The 15044-nt window shown below is 38.0% G+C and overlaps 1 protein-coding gene across 1 annotated transcript in view; it reads left to right on the top strand.

Annotated features, from left to right (window-relative positions):
* LOC135200024 (ER degradation-enhancing alpha-mannosidase-like protein 3) overlaps positions 1–13883 on the top strand; it is a 30536-nt gene extending 16653 nt beyond the window's left edge. The window contains exons 10-12 of the mRNA XM_064228252.1: positions 634–782; positions 1108–1218; positions 8557–13883. Coding sequence (XP_064084322.1) covers positions 634–782; positions 1108–1218; positions 8557–9126 — 830 coding nt within the window. The 3' untranslated portion in view covers positions 9127–13883. The remainder of the gene's footprint in view (positions 1–633; positions 783–1107; positions 1219–8556) is intronic.
* The last annotated feature ends 1161 nt before the right edge of the window (positions 13884–15044 follow it).

Raw genomic sequence — 15044 nt, 5'->3', positions numbered from 1 at the left:
CATGTAGGGCTGTTTGAATAGAATAGTGTTTTTACAGGGCTGTTTAAATAGAATAGTGTTTATACAGGATAGGATTTCCCCTTTTAACAGACATAAAGATAAAGGTAATAGTGGGGGGACCAATTCCCAGGGTATATTTGTAACCTATAGTTCAGATTTTTATTTGTGCTAGTGTACACCCATATTCTCAGGTACATAGTAGGTGTCTGGAAGCCATATCTATTTTGTATTCTCACTGTGTCCCACATTTGCAGTGCTTGTCTAAGAAGTTATTCATAGAATGTTAGGTTCTACTGTAATTGTAATGAACTCTGATGAATTGGAAAGAGAAATGTACGGTAGTTGAATACAGGGTGTATTATTTCAGATATGAGGTTTTCAAGGTATTTCAGAAACTATTAATTCTTTGGTTGTGTACCTAAAAATTTTACTGATTTTTCAAGTGTTTTACTATTTATTGGATTTAGGTTAAAGAAGTGTCCTCAGTAGCCTGTGTACACTTATCATTTCATGAAATGATGTTAGAGAGGCTGTGCTTTGTTCTTGTTAGTGAGGTCATCTTAAACATCGTTAAGGGCATGAATTTAGTACATACAGCAGAACATTTTTCGACATTTCCTGATTTAATTCCAGATACAGGAAAGGGTATTGTGGAAGAGGTCCAAGTTCAGATGACAGATACTTTGGAAAATATTGATGAATTAACCGTTGAAACTCACAGCGATGATAGTGGAGTAACAGTACCTACTGTCAGATCAATAATTAACAACAAAAGATATCAGGTAAGGCTTACACTGTTGCATGTATATATGTAAATCTTCTTGAGGGATTGTTTTGTATAACTTGTTTGGATGTTTTAAGAAATCAATGCCCTCCTAGTACTTAAAGAAGTACACAGTTGTTTGATATTTATTTGTTGTTGGTTGTAGCTCCTGTATTTTGTACCAAGTCCATGTCAAAGGAGAGTAGTAACTGCACAAATGTAAGCCCTTTCCTTACTGGAACAAGTCACTTTGGCACTGATGTGGCTGGTCAACTAGGAGTTTATAATTAAAGTTTTTTTTCTTAATACATTACATACTTAAATTAATGGAGTCTTTTTTTCAGGGTGGGGACAGCTTGTCGGATGATGATTTAGTAACCGTCGTTGAAGGCCAGCTGGATTCACAACAGGCACGTCCCCTTAAGGATTTTGAAGTTCGTAAGAGTCTCCAGATGGTGAGTGGATCTCGGATTTTTCCTCATATGCAATCCTCTTAGTAGTCTACTGTTTTTGAAAATCCAATTTCATTATGCTTCAAATTAAGCTGTGCATGTTTGCATATGTGTAAACTTAATTCTTTAGAATATTCTTATGAGAACTGGAGTGATTTCTAACTGAAGTGAAATAATAATGCTATTATTTAAGTAGTATATAATAGAATATATTTTACCAGCTTTTTTAATATTTGAGTTGTACGTCACTGAATTCTTTTACTATACAACAGTTTATATAAATGTGGACTATAAAACATTCTTGCTGGAACATTTCAAGATTTAAGTTTCTTAATTTTGCCAAAATTTCATAATGGTTTGCTAAAAAAATATCTTATTAAAGTTATAGTTGTTTGAGCTGCAGTTTAATAAAAAAAAAAATTATAATGTAGTATTTAAGTACTATTATGTTGAGGAGGATGTCCAAAAAGTGTCTAACAAATTGGTAATTTGTGATAATGGGCAAAGAACTACCTTTTCAGGTATTGTAGTAACCATGTTTTATGTTTCGGAGAAATGTTACTGTAGTCAAACTTTTAACAAATGGAGTCATATTTTTTATATATCATAGTTTGTCTGGACTCTTTGGCATGTGTCAGAGTATTGTAATTAGGTTGGAGAATTACAGTATAATGTAACTGGGGACATGGTTAATAGTCCTCTCTAAGGAATTTCAATGCAAGACCAAGGACAACATTTGTTGCTGTAATACTAAAAGAAGTTAATGTATATACTTAACCTTTTAGATACACCTCTGATTCTGCAGGCAGGTTAATATACTGCTGAACATATTTGTTGTGTAAGATTTTATTACTTGTGCTATGACAAAAAAGCTTTTCTTGGTGAAATTTTTAGAGAATATTTTCAAGTTAGTCTGAAAAGTTAGATTATAAACTATCATTTGTTCATGAAACTTACCTGTCAGATATATATATAGCTGTATTTTCTGAAGTCCGACAGAACCTCAAAAACCTCCGACACACGCAGCGGTCGGCCAGGTGGCTAGCACCCATTCCCACCGCTGGGAGGCGGGTACCAGGAACCATTCCCATTTTCTATTCATAATTTTTCTGTCGCCGGTGCTGGAAACACCTGTTTCCAGTACCTCCATCTTAGATTTTGGAAACTTCATTGCCGCTAAGTATCCTAATTGTCTTTGATTTATTCACTTGGATTTGTGGCTAGGCATACGCTATCTTAAATGATTTGAATTTGATCATTTTTGCATAAGATATCTGAATCTAGTTAGGCTAGTTTCAGAGGGTGTTGTCTGCAAAGATAGGGTGTGGCTACCGAAAGCTTCGGTAGATCCGCACTTGGTATGCACGAGGGGTATGAGTCTTGCTTCTTTGTTGAGATTGGTCATGTAAGGAGTGTGAGACTTTGTCTAATTCCGTAAGGAAGACGTATGATTCGTATGTACGCAATTAATCAGTAAACATGTCTAATTCCGTAAGGAAAACGTATGATTCGTATGTACGCAATTAATCAGTAAACAAAAGTCAGGGTAGTGAACCTGCTAACCTTCCTGTAGACTTTTTTTTTTTTTTTTGCCTAACCCTGTAGTATTGGCCTACGGGTTATGAATATGTCTGCGAGAGGTGATCGCTCTCCTTCATTGTTGTGAAAGGCAGTGCTACTTCTGTTATTGTTTCTCATAACCCTGTAATGTTGCCTTCGGGCCCTAAACAGTGTCTGTAGAGGTTATTGCCCTTTCTCTAATACTCTTTCGATTCGTATCTTAGAATCGAAAGTGCTTGCTTTAGAGAGTAAAAGTGAAGTGCAGTGCATTGACAGTGCCCCTTGTGTAGTGGAGGGTGCGTCAGATCGGCCTTATTTCGCCTCTAGGCCGGGACCTCTGCTTGACTCCAGGACCCGGGGAGAGAGAGCATGTCGAAAGCCGAAGGAGGGTTACGAGGAACCCCCACCGATCTGGCGTGCCTTCGGCAGTTTCTGATGAAAATCCCCAGACTGCCTAAGTGCGTGCACGTGCACGAATCCTGAAGGATTGCTTCTCGTCCTCCGAAGCGTCCTCCCCGCGCAGGGGTTGGAGCTTTCAGAAGGACTCGCGCCCTCTAAATAGAAGCTTTATAGAAGAGGACGCTTCACGTCCTCTCTCTCTCTCGTTATGCGTTCCAGTGAGAAGTAAGAAGGCGAACGTCGACCTGAACTCGTGTCCGTCTTTCCACCGAGAAATATGAAAAAGAAGTCTTAGTCACAGGTACGCCTTTTGAGGGAGGGCGGACGTCCGAAAAAGAAGTCTTAGTAGCAGGACGCTTTTGAGAGCGGACGTCCGAGCTTTGTTACTGTGAGAATAAGAAGGCGTTCCCTCGCCCCTCGTATTCTCACACGATCAACCCTTCTCCTGAGACTGTTTCGTGCAGTCGGATATCTCTCCGAGATGTATTTCGCTTGTTTTGACGCCTGTCAGGAGCGTGACGCTTTTCTGCACGCTTCTTTTGACGCTCGGCTTGGACGGGACGTTCGGATGGACGCCAGGCGCGCGCGGGTGCACGCCAAGCGCGCACCAGTGGACGCCGAGCGCACGCCAGGTGTGTCGCCTGGCTGAACATTTCTGTTGAACTCTTCAAGCTCTTGTTTACGATTTGGGCCCCAAGAATTTTTACCTCTACCTTCACCTGCAAAGAATGTGAAGTAAGCAGTGCTTCGGAGTAAGCTTAAAGTGAACAGACAACTTCGTCTTCGAAACCCAGCAAGACCTCGGGTTTCGTGAATTCAAGAGGTCTCTGTCAATATTATATTGCTTTTCGCAAAGGTGGATGGAGTTAAGGAAAGCTCAAGGGAAGATCTCGTTTTCTCTTCCGCAGTCAAGACTTTGCGATAAGGCAGTTACGGGTTATGTAAAGGCTCGATGTCCTGCACGTCAGGACTCTCGGCAACGTTCAGTAGGATTCTTGCAAAGGCACTCATCAAAAGGACGCTCTTCAGGAAAGCGCAAGGCAGGACTTCCTTTGCCATACTTTGTTAGTTTCTAGTCGGGACTACGCTGCCGAATTGAACATCGTCGTTCTACCTGCCGTAAGCCCAGTCTCTTAACAGGATTCTTGCCCCTTCCTCGTTTGAGACGGGAATCGGAAAAATAAAATGCTCGACTTCCTGGATTACGTTTTGTCAATTCAGTGACTTTCCCCCATTGACAATATACATACTATCGTTTTGTCAAGTAAGTGGGTATCCCCTCATTGACAAAATATCTCTTTTGTCCCGTAAATGGGTTAGTTCTCATTGACAAACATCTCATTAACTTGATATTGCGTAAGCGAATAAGCTCTTATTGACAAGATTCGGAAGAGCTCTCATTCGTCATTCGCAGACTCGTACAAGAAATAAGACTTGTAGACTACGTCAATGAACGCTTATGTCCAATAACATAAGAAGCTTGAGCTGACTGCTTCGATTCTCTTAAGTTTTGTTCATGAAACTTGCCTGTCAGATATGTATGTAGTTGTATTTCGAATTTAGGCTATTTATATGTCTGCCAGGTAAGTATGAACAAACTTTATTGTGATATAATTTCATATTTTGCCTTGCGTTATTTTATTTCTGGTTGGTTCAAGTCATATACGCTTGCTGTAGTTACCTCTTCGGATGGCAACCGAGAGGTCTATTGTCTATTTTAAGGACATTTAATCGTTACTCCCTGCAGCCTTCCAGGAGTTTCCGATTTATCTTTTACCGTTGTATGGTAGTGTTCTGACGACACAAACGCATCTATATATTTAGCGTTTTCTGTTTCGCTTAAATATACCAGCTTGAGAGTCTTTCTGCTCAAAAATAACGGACCTATTTCTTCGTAGAATAGGGTAGCTGGCAACCCAGACATAAAGTTAAGAGACGACGTTCGTAAGCTGCTGGCTGCTGCTGTCACGCTGTGTCTGTCCTCCAGTCCAACCGAGCCAGTAACAGATCGTGCGCTGTCATGCGCGGTAGGTTACGTCTCTCTCTCCTGCGGGATTGACTGACTAACCGTATCTCTGTGCTGGCGGTTACATCTCTCCTGCGGGATTGACTGACTAACTGTATCTCTGTCCTACAATCACGGACTTTAGCCTAAGATTGAGGGGATTTCTTACGTGAATGAATAAACGTTGCATTCGTTTTGCCTTACTATGTTCAACAGAGTTATCTCTTAATCCTTTCGGTGCTCGTTACCGCACGGTATGAACTACGATCTACCGCAACATTGCACTTTTATATGCTCTCCTGCTTAGGCAAAGCGCAGCCTTATTAGGGAAGTAAGCATACTCGGGGAGGGAATGGATGAGCTTGCTGGGGACCATTTCCTTCCTGAAGAAGTTTGTTTCCCCGAATAGACCAATTCAGACCACAGTTTTTTCCTACCGGAAACTGAAATATTATTCAAGATCTAGGAATGATTCTGAACATCTCTCAGTGCGTCTATCACCTGAGGTGATAGAAAGAATATGCCGGACATCTGGATAGGGTTTCAGATGTCCTGGATCTTAATCTGAAAGAAGTAAAAGCGATTCGGTAGTCCCTCCAGTCCTTGAAACGAGTTTTTGGGAACCAGTGGTCCAGATCAACTCTGAGATTCCACAGCTCTCTCATATCTTAAGAAGTATCTTCTCTCGGTCCCTGTTCGAGTTTACGAGAAAGAGCCTATTATAACAACAGGCGTAGAATGTAACGATCCTCTAGAGGTTCGTTACAGGATTGCAAAAGTCCGTACGAATCGTCTCGATCGACGGCAGCAACTATTGACTTCCGAGTGGAATCTTTCTTTAGAAGTAATTTGAAAGTTGTGGAGACTTTAGGGACGCCCTTTCATTCTTCTCTTCGATATGTTGAGGACGAAGAGGCTTCTTCTTCTCTGCTCCCTTATTCTCGATCCGGGATCGGTACCATTAAACGCCATCCTATGATATTGACGGGGAGGGGATGGATGTTTAGTCTCTTTTCCCCCATTTTTTCAATCGCTTAGGAAATGTAATAAGAGGATTTATGACGTCACAGGGAGCGAGCGCAATGACGCTGATCGCCCCATGTTGGACTTCAGGATCCTGGATTCACAGAGGTCACATACTTCCTAGTTCACTTTCCAAGGACCTTTTCCGAGAGAGTCGGTCTACTCTAACTCGAAAGGTACCTATAACCTCTCCGCTCTGAGTCTGACTACGTTCAGGCTATCGAGATGTTGACAGGAATATGATTACCGTCTTCCATTTCCGTCTGAAGAATGGGATAAGCTGGCAGTCACAACTATTAAAGAATACGCAAATATGTTGTTGACGGCCTTTGAGCTCAGAGATTTGCGTCTGTCAAACAACAAAGCCCTTCACGAACTTTGAGTTCTGTGGAATCTCGAATCTCGCTCACCAACTACTTTTTGTCTCACCTGTTTTCTCGGAGTCAGACACTCGTGCGAGATCAGGCGACATATAGTAGCCCTGAGTTTCTTGTTGACGAAGTCGGTTGCGTTTATACACCCCCGATGATCGTGTAACATGAGACCAGGTTGGACTGTCAGGCATTCTTCCTTCGGGACTGAATCGCCTTTTTGCTCCTCGCTCCTTTCTCCTGGCACCAGAAGCTCGAGTCAGGGTTGATTCGCTGACGACGTTGGGTTGCGTTGATACACCCCCAAGGTTTGCTTAGATTGAATCGCCCAGGCAGTCCAGACACTCATCCTTCAGCGAAGAATAGTGCCTTATGGTCTTCAGGGTACAGCCTTGCTGTCCTTGATTCGTCTGACTGGTCAACTGGTCGGTCACCTGACTTTAGTACAGACGGACTGACTGTGCATGTCCAGATCGAAGCTTTCAATATGGAACTTAGACGTAGTCTGAAGTTCTTGATGTCAAAGCATTCGAACCTCTCCTACCTGTTAACTTCTTGCATGTGATCAGGAAGGCCTTCTTCTAACCACCCTAGATACGACAAAGAGGGTTAGTGAGATTTTAAGCCATTTTCACAAGTTTTGGCTTTAGAGAACACAAGGCGGTGTGCTCTCTAAGCCTTCCGTTGTGGCCTAAGAATGGAAACCCGTTTTGTCCTTGGGCCAGGAGCTTGGAAGCAAGGATGGCACAAGTTAGTGGGCAGGAGCCAGAGAGAGTCCTGTGCCCTGTCGGGTCTCTCAAGTTTTATCTACATAAAACTCAAGAAAGTCGAAGTCATTCGGGCAATCTGCAGTGTTCCGAAAAAGACCAGACTTGCCCATATCGAAGAACACCCTGGCTTTAGTGTTAAGGAGTTTCTTTCAAAAATGCTCCTTCATTGTGTTTGCACAAAGATTTGAAATCTTTTTATCTGAATGCTCACGAGGTGAGGGCGCGGCCTCGGAAGCATTTCAACAGAGCATGGCACTCAGCAACATCCTGAGTACCATGTTTTAGCGAAGCAACTCTGTGTTCACTTCACACTCCCTGCGAGATGTGAAGATGGCATATGAGATCTGCTGCTCGCTAGGGCCATACGTGTCTGCAGACAATCTTGGGGGCAAGAAGTACCACTCATCCTATCCTGTAAAAAAATGGTTAGGAAGAGCTCTTAATTTAGTTGTTGAGTCGCCGACAACGGCGACTTCTTAACTCTTAAGCCTTAGTTAACACACCTTAACTTTGGCTAGGTTGGTCAGGTGTTGATATATATATTTATATATATATATTTATTTTACTTCTTAGCCCTCATGGTATGGTCAATATGGTCTAGTCACATTGTGGTCACGCCCCCGTTGACAGATCATCTGGAGTGCACCAGCTTTATAGGTCTCTACCTCGCTGGCAACTCTAGTAAAGCAGAAGCAGACTTGGGTGACAGTAATCACGAAGTCAGCTATGCTAACAGGTGGAACCAAGATCTAAATCATCTGCATGCATTTGTTTCCCAAAATCCTTCTATTCTGTCCCTTCCCACCTCCAAAGGTGGGATTCAGCTATATATATATCTGACAGGTAAGTTTCATGAACAAAATGATATTGTTATGATACAATAAAGTTTGTTCATACTTACCTGGTAGATATATATAATCAAGTACCCACCCACCTCCCCTCAGGGGACAGTGGAAATAAAAATTATGAATAGAAAATGGGAATGGTTCCTGGTACCCGCCTCCCAGCGGCGGGAATGGGTGCTAGCCACCTGGCCGACCGCTGCGTGTGTCGGAGGTTTTTGAGGTTCTGTCGGACTTCAGAAAATACAGCTATATATATATCTGCCAGGTAAGTATGAACAAACTTTATTGTTTCATAACAATATCATTTTTAGATTACACATGTGCTACAGAATGTTGCATAAAAAATTATTGGCTCTTGCTTTTTATAGGAGATCCTGAAATTATTAGATGAGGCTCAAACAGCAGAGGAAATTTTGATTGCTGCTGTGCGTTACATCAACATCAGGCAACTTCAGGATCAGCCTTCAAGTTCTGCTGTGTCTGAATTGCAAAATGTGTTGATAAAGAAGACTGCTTCTAATCCAGGCTTATTACACTCCCTGTTAAATGTTCACTTAAGGGAACTCTTAGGAGCTCTTCCCCAGCAGTCAGCCCATGCTTCAACTTCAGATGCCCCTGAAGTGGATAATTCACTACATAACCTCCTTACTCATCTCTCAACTCTAACAGCAAATCTAAGAAAATTTCTCCCTGTGACCAAGGATACAAAGAAAAGTCCATCAGAGCAACTTTCTTCCCTTCCAGCTGGACTTAAGAAAGGGGACTTAAATGAAAATAGTAAAGTCGATCATTTGACTGACAAAATACACGATAAGTTAAAAAAATTAAAGAAAAAGTATGAGGGTATGATACCTCAACATATAGAAGATATACTTGATAATAACCAAGATGTGTCCTCATCTCTAACCAAAGACGCTGTTAAAAAAGATGAACTATAATAGAGCAATAATATTTTTTTGAAGAAAAATCTAAGTTTATCCTGATGATGCGTTCAATCTATGGTTTCGTTTACTCTCGTGGATTTTTTGGTTCAGGTGTATAGTGAATTCATAAATTTATTTATTTATATAAAGGTGGATAATATAGTGATAAATGTGTGCTATGATATATACAATATATATAATATATTGCACAGGAAATGACTGGAGGTTGCTCAGGGGAGCTGCTTATCACTGTGATATAAGACATTAGTGGAGCAGTTGGTTGTTGTGAGTTCATAAAATATTTATTCATTTCAACATTCATACTCAAATCAGTGCTCACAAATCTCTACAGGGCTAAATTATGTGTGAAAGACCAGTGCCAGTGTTGAAATGTTCTGTTGCATGAAAATAAACATGACAGTGAAGAGAAGATCCAAATGTTGATAATAATTTTTCTTTATTTTAATAATTTTTGTTATGTGAGTAATCTTGATCGCATATAATTTGGTCCTGTAGGTTAAATAATACAGTACGTACATCTTTGGTGCACATAGTGTCATGCCATAGTCACTGGAAAACATTCCACCAGCCTTACAAGGAAAAATTTGCAGTAGATATTCCTTACAAAAATGGAAAAAAATGCATATTGTTTGTATTTTTTATTTTACGGGGAATATAAAGTTCAATAAATGAGGATATATCTTCAAGAGCTCATCAGCAATTTAATTTCATGGTACCTTTAATGATCTGTACGGTTCATTTCCAGAACTTGTTCAAATACACCTTTATCTATGTTTGTATGAAAAATGTTAAGCATTGTAGTAATTCAGTGCAGTATCTTGTTCAGTGGAAACCTCTTCACTTCATATGTCAATCACTTACAAACAAGACCACTACCACTTTCCTTAAAGTAGTTATTTATTTTGGAAAAGCTTTATTTCGTATGTGCAGTTTTACAAAATCCATCCTGTACAAGAGTTACACATATTTGCTTGGGGACAAAGAAGAGTGATTCTGTGCTGTGGATGAACTGAAACAGTTTTCATTGTTGTTTAAAGGCTTCCTTCTCGTAGTGATGACTCTAGGAAACATTATGGAAAGGTTGTATAGTCCCGGTTTAGGCTGTGAAGTAAAATGCATCAAAGCAACCATATATGAGATATATTGATTAGTTTCATAAGGTTGGGTTTAGTGGGTAAGTGCTTTACTGGTGTCATCTTGCTTAAAGTCTTTTAATAAGGACTGGGGAGTTTATACATCTCAGTCATGCAAGTTTCAAATTACTAAATGCTATTGATGTAAGTGTTATTGAAAGTGATATATTTATAAATGGTGATTGGAGTTGTTACTTAATTTTTGAAGTATCTAAACATAAATGACAACACCTTTCTTAGGACTTTCCTTCAAAAGTCATCAATAATTTTCATTGGGGTTTTTAAATGAGTAATGAAAGACTAAGGGTTGACATCACTCATGATAATCTCATGTCAAGGCCTGGATTATCATGGCAGCACTGGTTTTTAGCACTGATTATATTTTTGAAAGGGAAGCCTAACATTAAAAAGTTCATTTTTCTGACAATTGCCACTGATTTTTCTTCTTGGCATGTTATTTTTAAAACTCAGTTGTTGCCTCATATTAAAAATGTGTTATGCAGTTGGAGGTATGTGGTGACTGGGATGAACTGAACGATGGTTAATTATAATAAAAATACCATATATAATTACTTTTTTTTTTTTTTTTTTTTTTTTTTTTTTTTTTTCTAAAGTGCTCTGCCATTTTTATTACAACAGGTATTACAGCCAAATGTAAGTAGAATTTTTTCTTCTTTGAAACAAACAGCATATTTTTAATATATATATTTTATAGTATGATTTTAATATATTCATAGATGTCTCCACTTTTAAAAACATTTTTTACATTTTAGAGGTACGTATATTTTTAACAGCAAACATTTTGGAAGAATTTAAGATAGGGAACTTGAACATGATTATATGTATACCAAAGAATTCCAATATATAAAATTAAATGTTACAACTTTTTAATTTGAATTTATGGGAAGACTTGTTGGATTAAGGATCTCAAGTTCTTAATGAGAGTTCTCTTTATAATTGGGTGCTTGAAAATCGTATTTTGCAGTATACTATTAAAATGGAAGTACAAGTTCAGGTAATTAATTTATTTTAGGATCTAACTATTACCCAGAACATTCTGACAGCCGTTTGTTACTTGAAATAGAGTATTCATCATTCGTAAGGCTTATTTTGTGCTTCTGTCGTATAATAATCTGATCTCAAAGGACTTCTTGATAAATCTTGAGACGACCATGTATGCTTGTACACAAAGCTATTAGGAGTCTCAACAATATATGCTTGTGTCCTAATTGCCCTGACCTGGGCTTTGTCTTTTACATATGCTTTTTGGATACTTCACTTACTTGTGTTTTAGAAACAAAAGCAAGGTAAGAAAAGTGATTAGTAATCAGACATAACTTTCACCATCCAGAGTTTTCACTGGCATTTTCAGTCTATCTTTTCAGTGAGTAATGTTTAGCGATGTGGAACAGTTGAGCTCAAGTGTCAGTTACCCTTTAACAGCTTGTAAGATGTTACAGCAATAGACATTTCAGAGTTGTAGACTGAACCTTTTCTTCATGGTATCATCATTTACACTAATCTTTTTCTGAGTATGTGCATTACAGTAATTTAATCTAGTTTTAATTATGTATGGACACTGTATATGTATTTGGGATAGTGTTGGACAGAGGCTTATTAATGTTCTGAAATCAAACTTTCACTGAACTACTTGAATAAATCTAGTACAAAGTAATTCACCTATGTACAAGACGTACTGAAATACCATACGTAAAACATAGAAATGTATCATATATGTGTGTGGCACATAAAAGTAAAAATGTAGTTATTGCGTGTACATGAAAACAATCGTGCAGGTTACCGGACCTTTGATTATGCATTATCATTGGCATTACATTTTTTTTCTGTTTTCCATCAACTAAGAAAATACATTCTAAGAAAAATTAACCTTCCAGCATCTCTCCATTTTTGGTGATATGTATATCCATAACTGTATCCAGTCTAGCACTTTTCACAACTTCACTTGGAAAGGAGTAGATAGTTACTTCATTCATAGCTTTTACTTGGTTTTCTGAAATTCAGTAAATATCTTCGGATCATAGTTGCCCTTCATCCCTCTTGTTATGGTCTTTCTCTTTAGAATTGGGATAATGTGCCAAGATTATTTTGTATGACTTCCTTTTTTGCTCATAACATCTTCAGAGGTAAAGCTCAGTAGTTTGCATGTAGCATTGTTACCCATGTACTGTATTAGTGTAAAGAGTGGATGGTCGAAGTAAATTGTAGGAAGGATCTCCCTACCTGCCATTGTTGGTAATGCTATGATTAACTCAAAATCCTGAAAGTGAACATACATAGTCTTGATATCACAATTACCTTTATGTAAATAAAAGTTTATATTTTAACTTGAAATAGTTATAAACTAAAGTGGACTGTACTTAAAAGTTGAAATTTTGAAAAATATTTAATCCATTTTAGACAAGTGTGTGGAAAAAAATTATAAAAATGTTGGTATGTGATCTCTATAGAGCAGCAATAAGGGGATAGTTGTACTATATGGATGCTTGCTCATTTCCACAGGATGAAGATAGTGATGTTTAAAATGTAAATTAAGAGCTCATTAACTGCCATACGATTTAGTTACAAAATGGTTAGCAAACCTTCAGTTCTCCCTTAGTGAAATACTAAGTTTTCAGTCACTCTAAATAAAGAATAATTGTTTGAAAAAAAAAATAACTTAATCATGTAAATTAGGTTTTTAGCTTTTGCCCTGTATTAATTTACATGGTCTTCTTAAATGATCAGTGATTTGGTAATGTTGCAATCACAAGTTTAGCCCCAACAGTCTTGTTACACATACGGGTTAGGAATTGAAAGTTTTCAAATGTATTATTTTCACTGTATAATACAGAATATGCACCATTTATCAGTATATATTTCAGTTTATGGTTTTGCTAACTAAACATACAGTTTCACAGCTGTTAGCAAGTTAAATGTTAATAAATGCATCGGTACAATGGTGCTGGGATATTTTTATGCATTTTCTTTGTTTTTTATTACTGTTAGTACTTTCTTATGTCACTGTATATTTTATTCTACTCACTTTACTCCTAAAAGGAACTACAAAGTCCCTTCAGGAAAAGTTTTTTAAAAAATCATAGTTCATATTCAATTTTTATTTTTAAAAACTGTAAAAAAAAAAAATTAAGAAGCTTGAGAGATGAATTAAAAATTAAGAGGCTTTGTAAAAAAAAAAATTAAGAAGCTTGAGAGATGAATTAAAAATTAAGAGGCTTTGTAAAAAAAAAAAAAATAAGAAGCTTGAGAGATGAATTAAAATTTAAGAGGCTTGAGAGATGAATTACAGTTGTTTTAGGCTGTTCCTTAACATCATAAGAAAATATTTGTGTAACTTGTACATTCATACACAGAAGTAGCTTTTGAACAGAGGAAAATTTATTAATGTTAGCTTTTCAGGTAATAAATCGTGTGTGTAGGTTGACCAAAGCACAGAATCTGTCTTTTAATTGTTAATAAAGCATGATGATACTGTATGACTGAATTATAGACTGGAGCCAATTTGTGTTACTGTGTGCGTGTGTTTGCAAGTTGTGCACCAGTGTGTTTCTATAATGTGCTAGGGTTAATGTGAAAATTTTTTAATAAAAGTTGAAATCATCCAGAGTTTCATTCAAACTCTGTAACTTTTTCACTTGCTGTGTAACAGGCATTGTGTAACCTTTTGCACTTGCTTTGTAACAGGCATTTTAGGAAGAACTTTCAAGATCAAAGTTGTTTTTCTGTTGTACATCTGAGAAAAACTTTGATGCCTGGAGCCTTTTCGAATGATGTGGCTATAAGAATATTTTAAACTTCTGAAATTTTTGTAATGGATTCTTGGTGCTGTTACATTGCATTTACATTTATATGTCCATAAAGTGTACACCTCTCTTATGTTATTTATCCCATACAGACTTTTCTTCTAATAATTAGCAAGAAATATATAAAGTACATGATATATACTAATAATCTGGTATACTAAGAAGTTAAGGCAATTGTTATGAATTTGCTTAATGTAGTCTTAGAATGCTATTTTATTGGTATATGATTGCTGTATGTATATATATTGGTTATTAACATGAAAAAATTATGAATGCCAATTTAGTAAATGGTATAAGTGTATGTACTGTTTAATACATCAGGAATCCTGAATTTCAGTATCTTTACAGGAATATGTGTGACATCCACTGTACCCATGAAGAGCCACTTGTGCATAGCGAAGGAATTTTGTGGTGAGTGCACAAAAACCACACTTGTCAATCACTGAGCCAAGGTACTTGAATTAATTTATGTTTCCTCCACCTAATTTGATTCAGTGTGGTTGGAACAACTGGAGGAAGGTGTCTGGTGTCATACGTGATAGGTAAGTCCCTATAAGATTAAAGGGCAGAGTGCACAAGGCAGTTATCAGACCAGCAATGACATGGATTGGAAGTAGCACTACTAAAGAAAACAGAGGGCAGAAAGTTGGACATAACCATAATGAGGATGCTCAGGGGGATGAGCGGAGTGACCAAAAAGGGACAGGGTTAGAAATAAACATATTAGGGGTACAGTAAAGGTCACTGAAGCATCAAAGAAAGTGCAAGAGGCAAGATTAGGGTGGTATGGCCACCTGATGAGAAGAGAAGAGCAACACATGACAAGAGAAATGATGGACATGGAGGTGGATGGAACACGGAGAGGAAAACCTAAGACTAGGTTGAGAGATTGCATTAGAGATGATATGAGAGAAGGGAGTACGGGAGGAAATGACACAGGACAGAGGTAGATGGAAGA

The sequence above is a fragment of the Macrobrachium nipponense genome, chromosome 26 (genome assembly GCF_015104395.2).
Source record: "Macrobrachium nipponense isolate FS-2020 chromosome 26, ASM1510439v2, whole genome shotgun sequence".
Lineage (NCBI taxonomy): Eukaryota > Metazoa > Arthropoda > Malacostraca > Decapoda > Palaemonidae > Macrobrachium > Macrobrachium nipponense.
The sequence above is the reverse complement of the archived record's forward strand: the minus strand, read 5'-3'. Positions and strand labels throughout refer to the sequence as shown.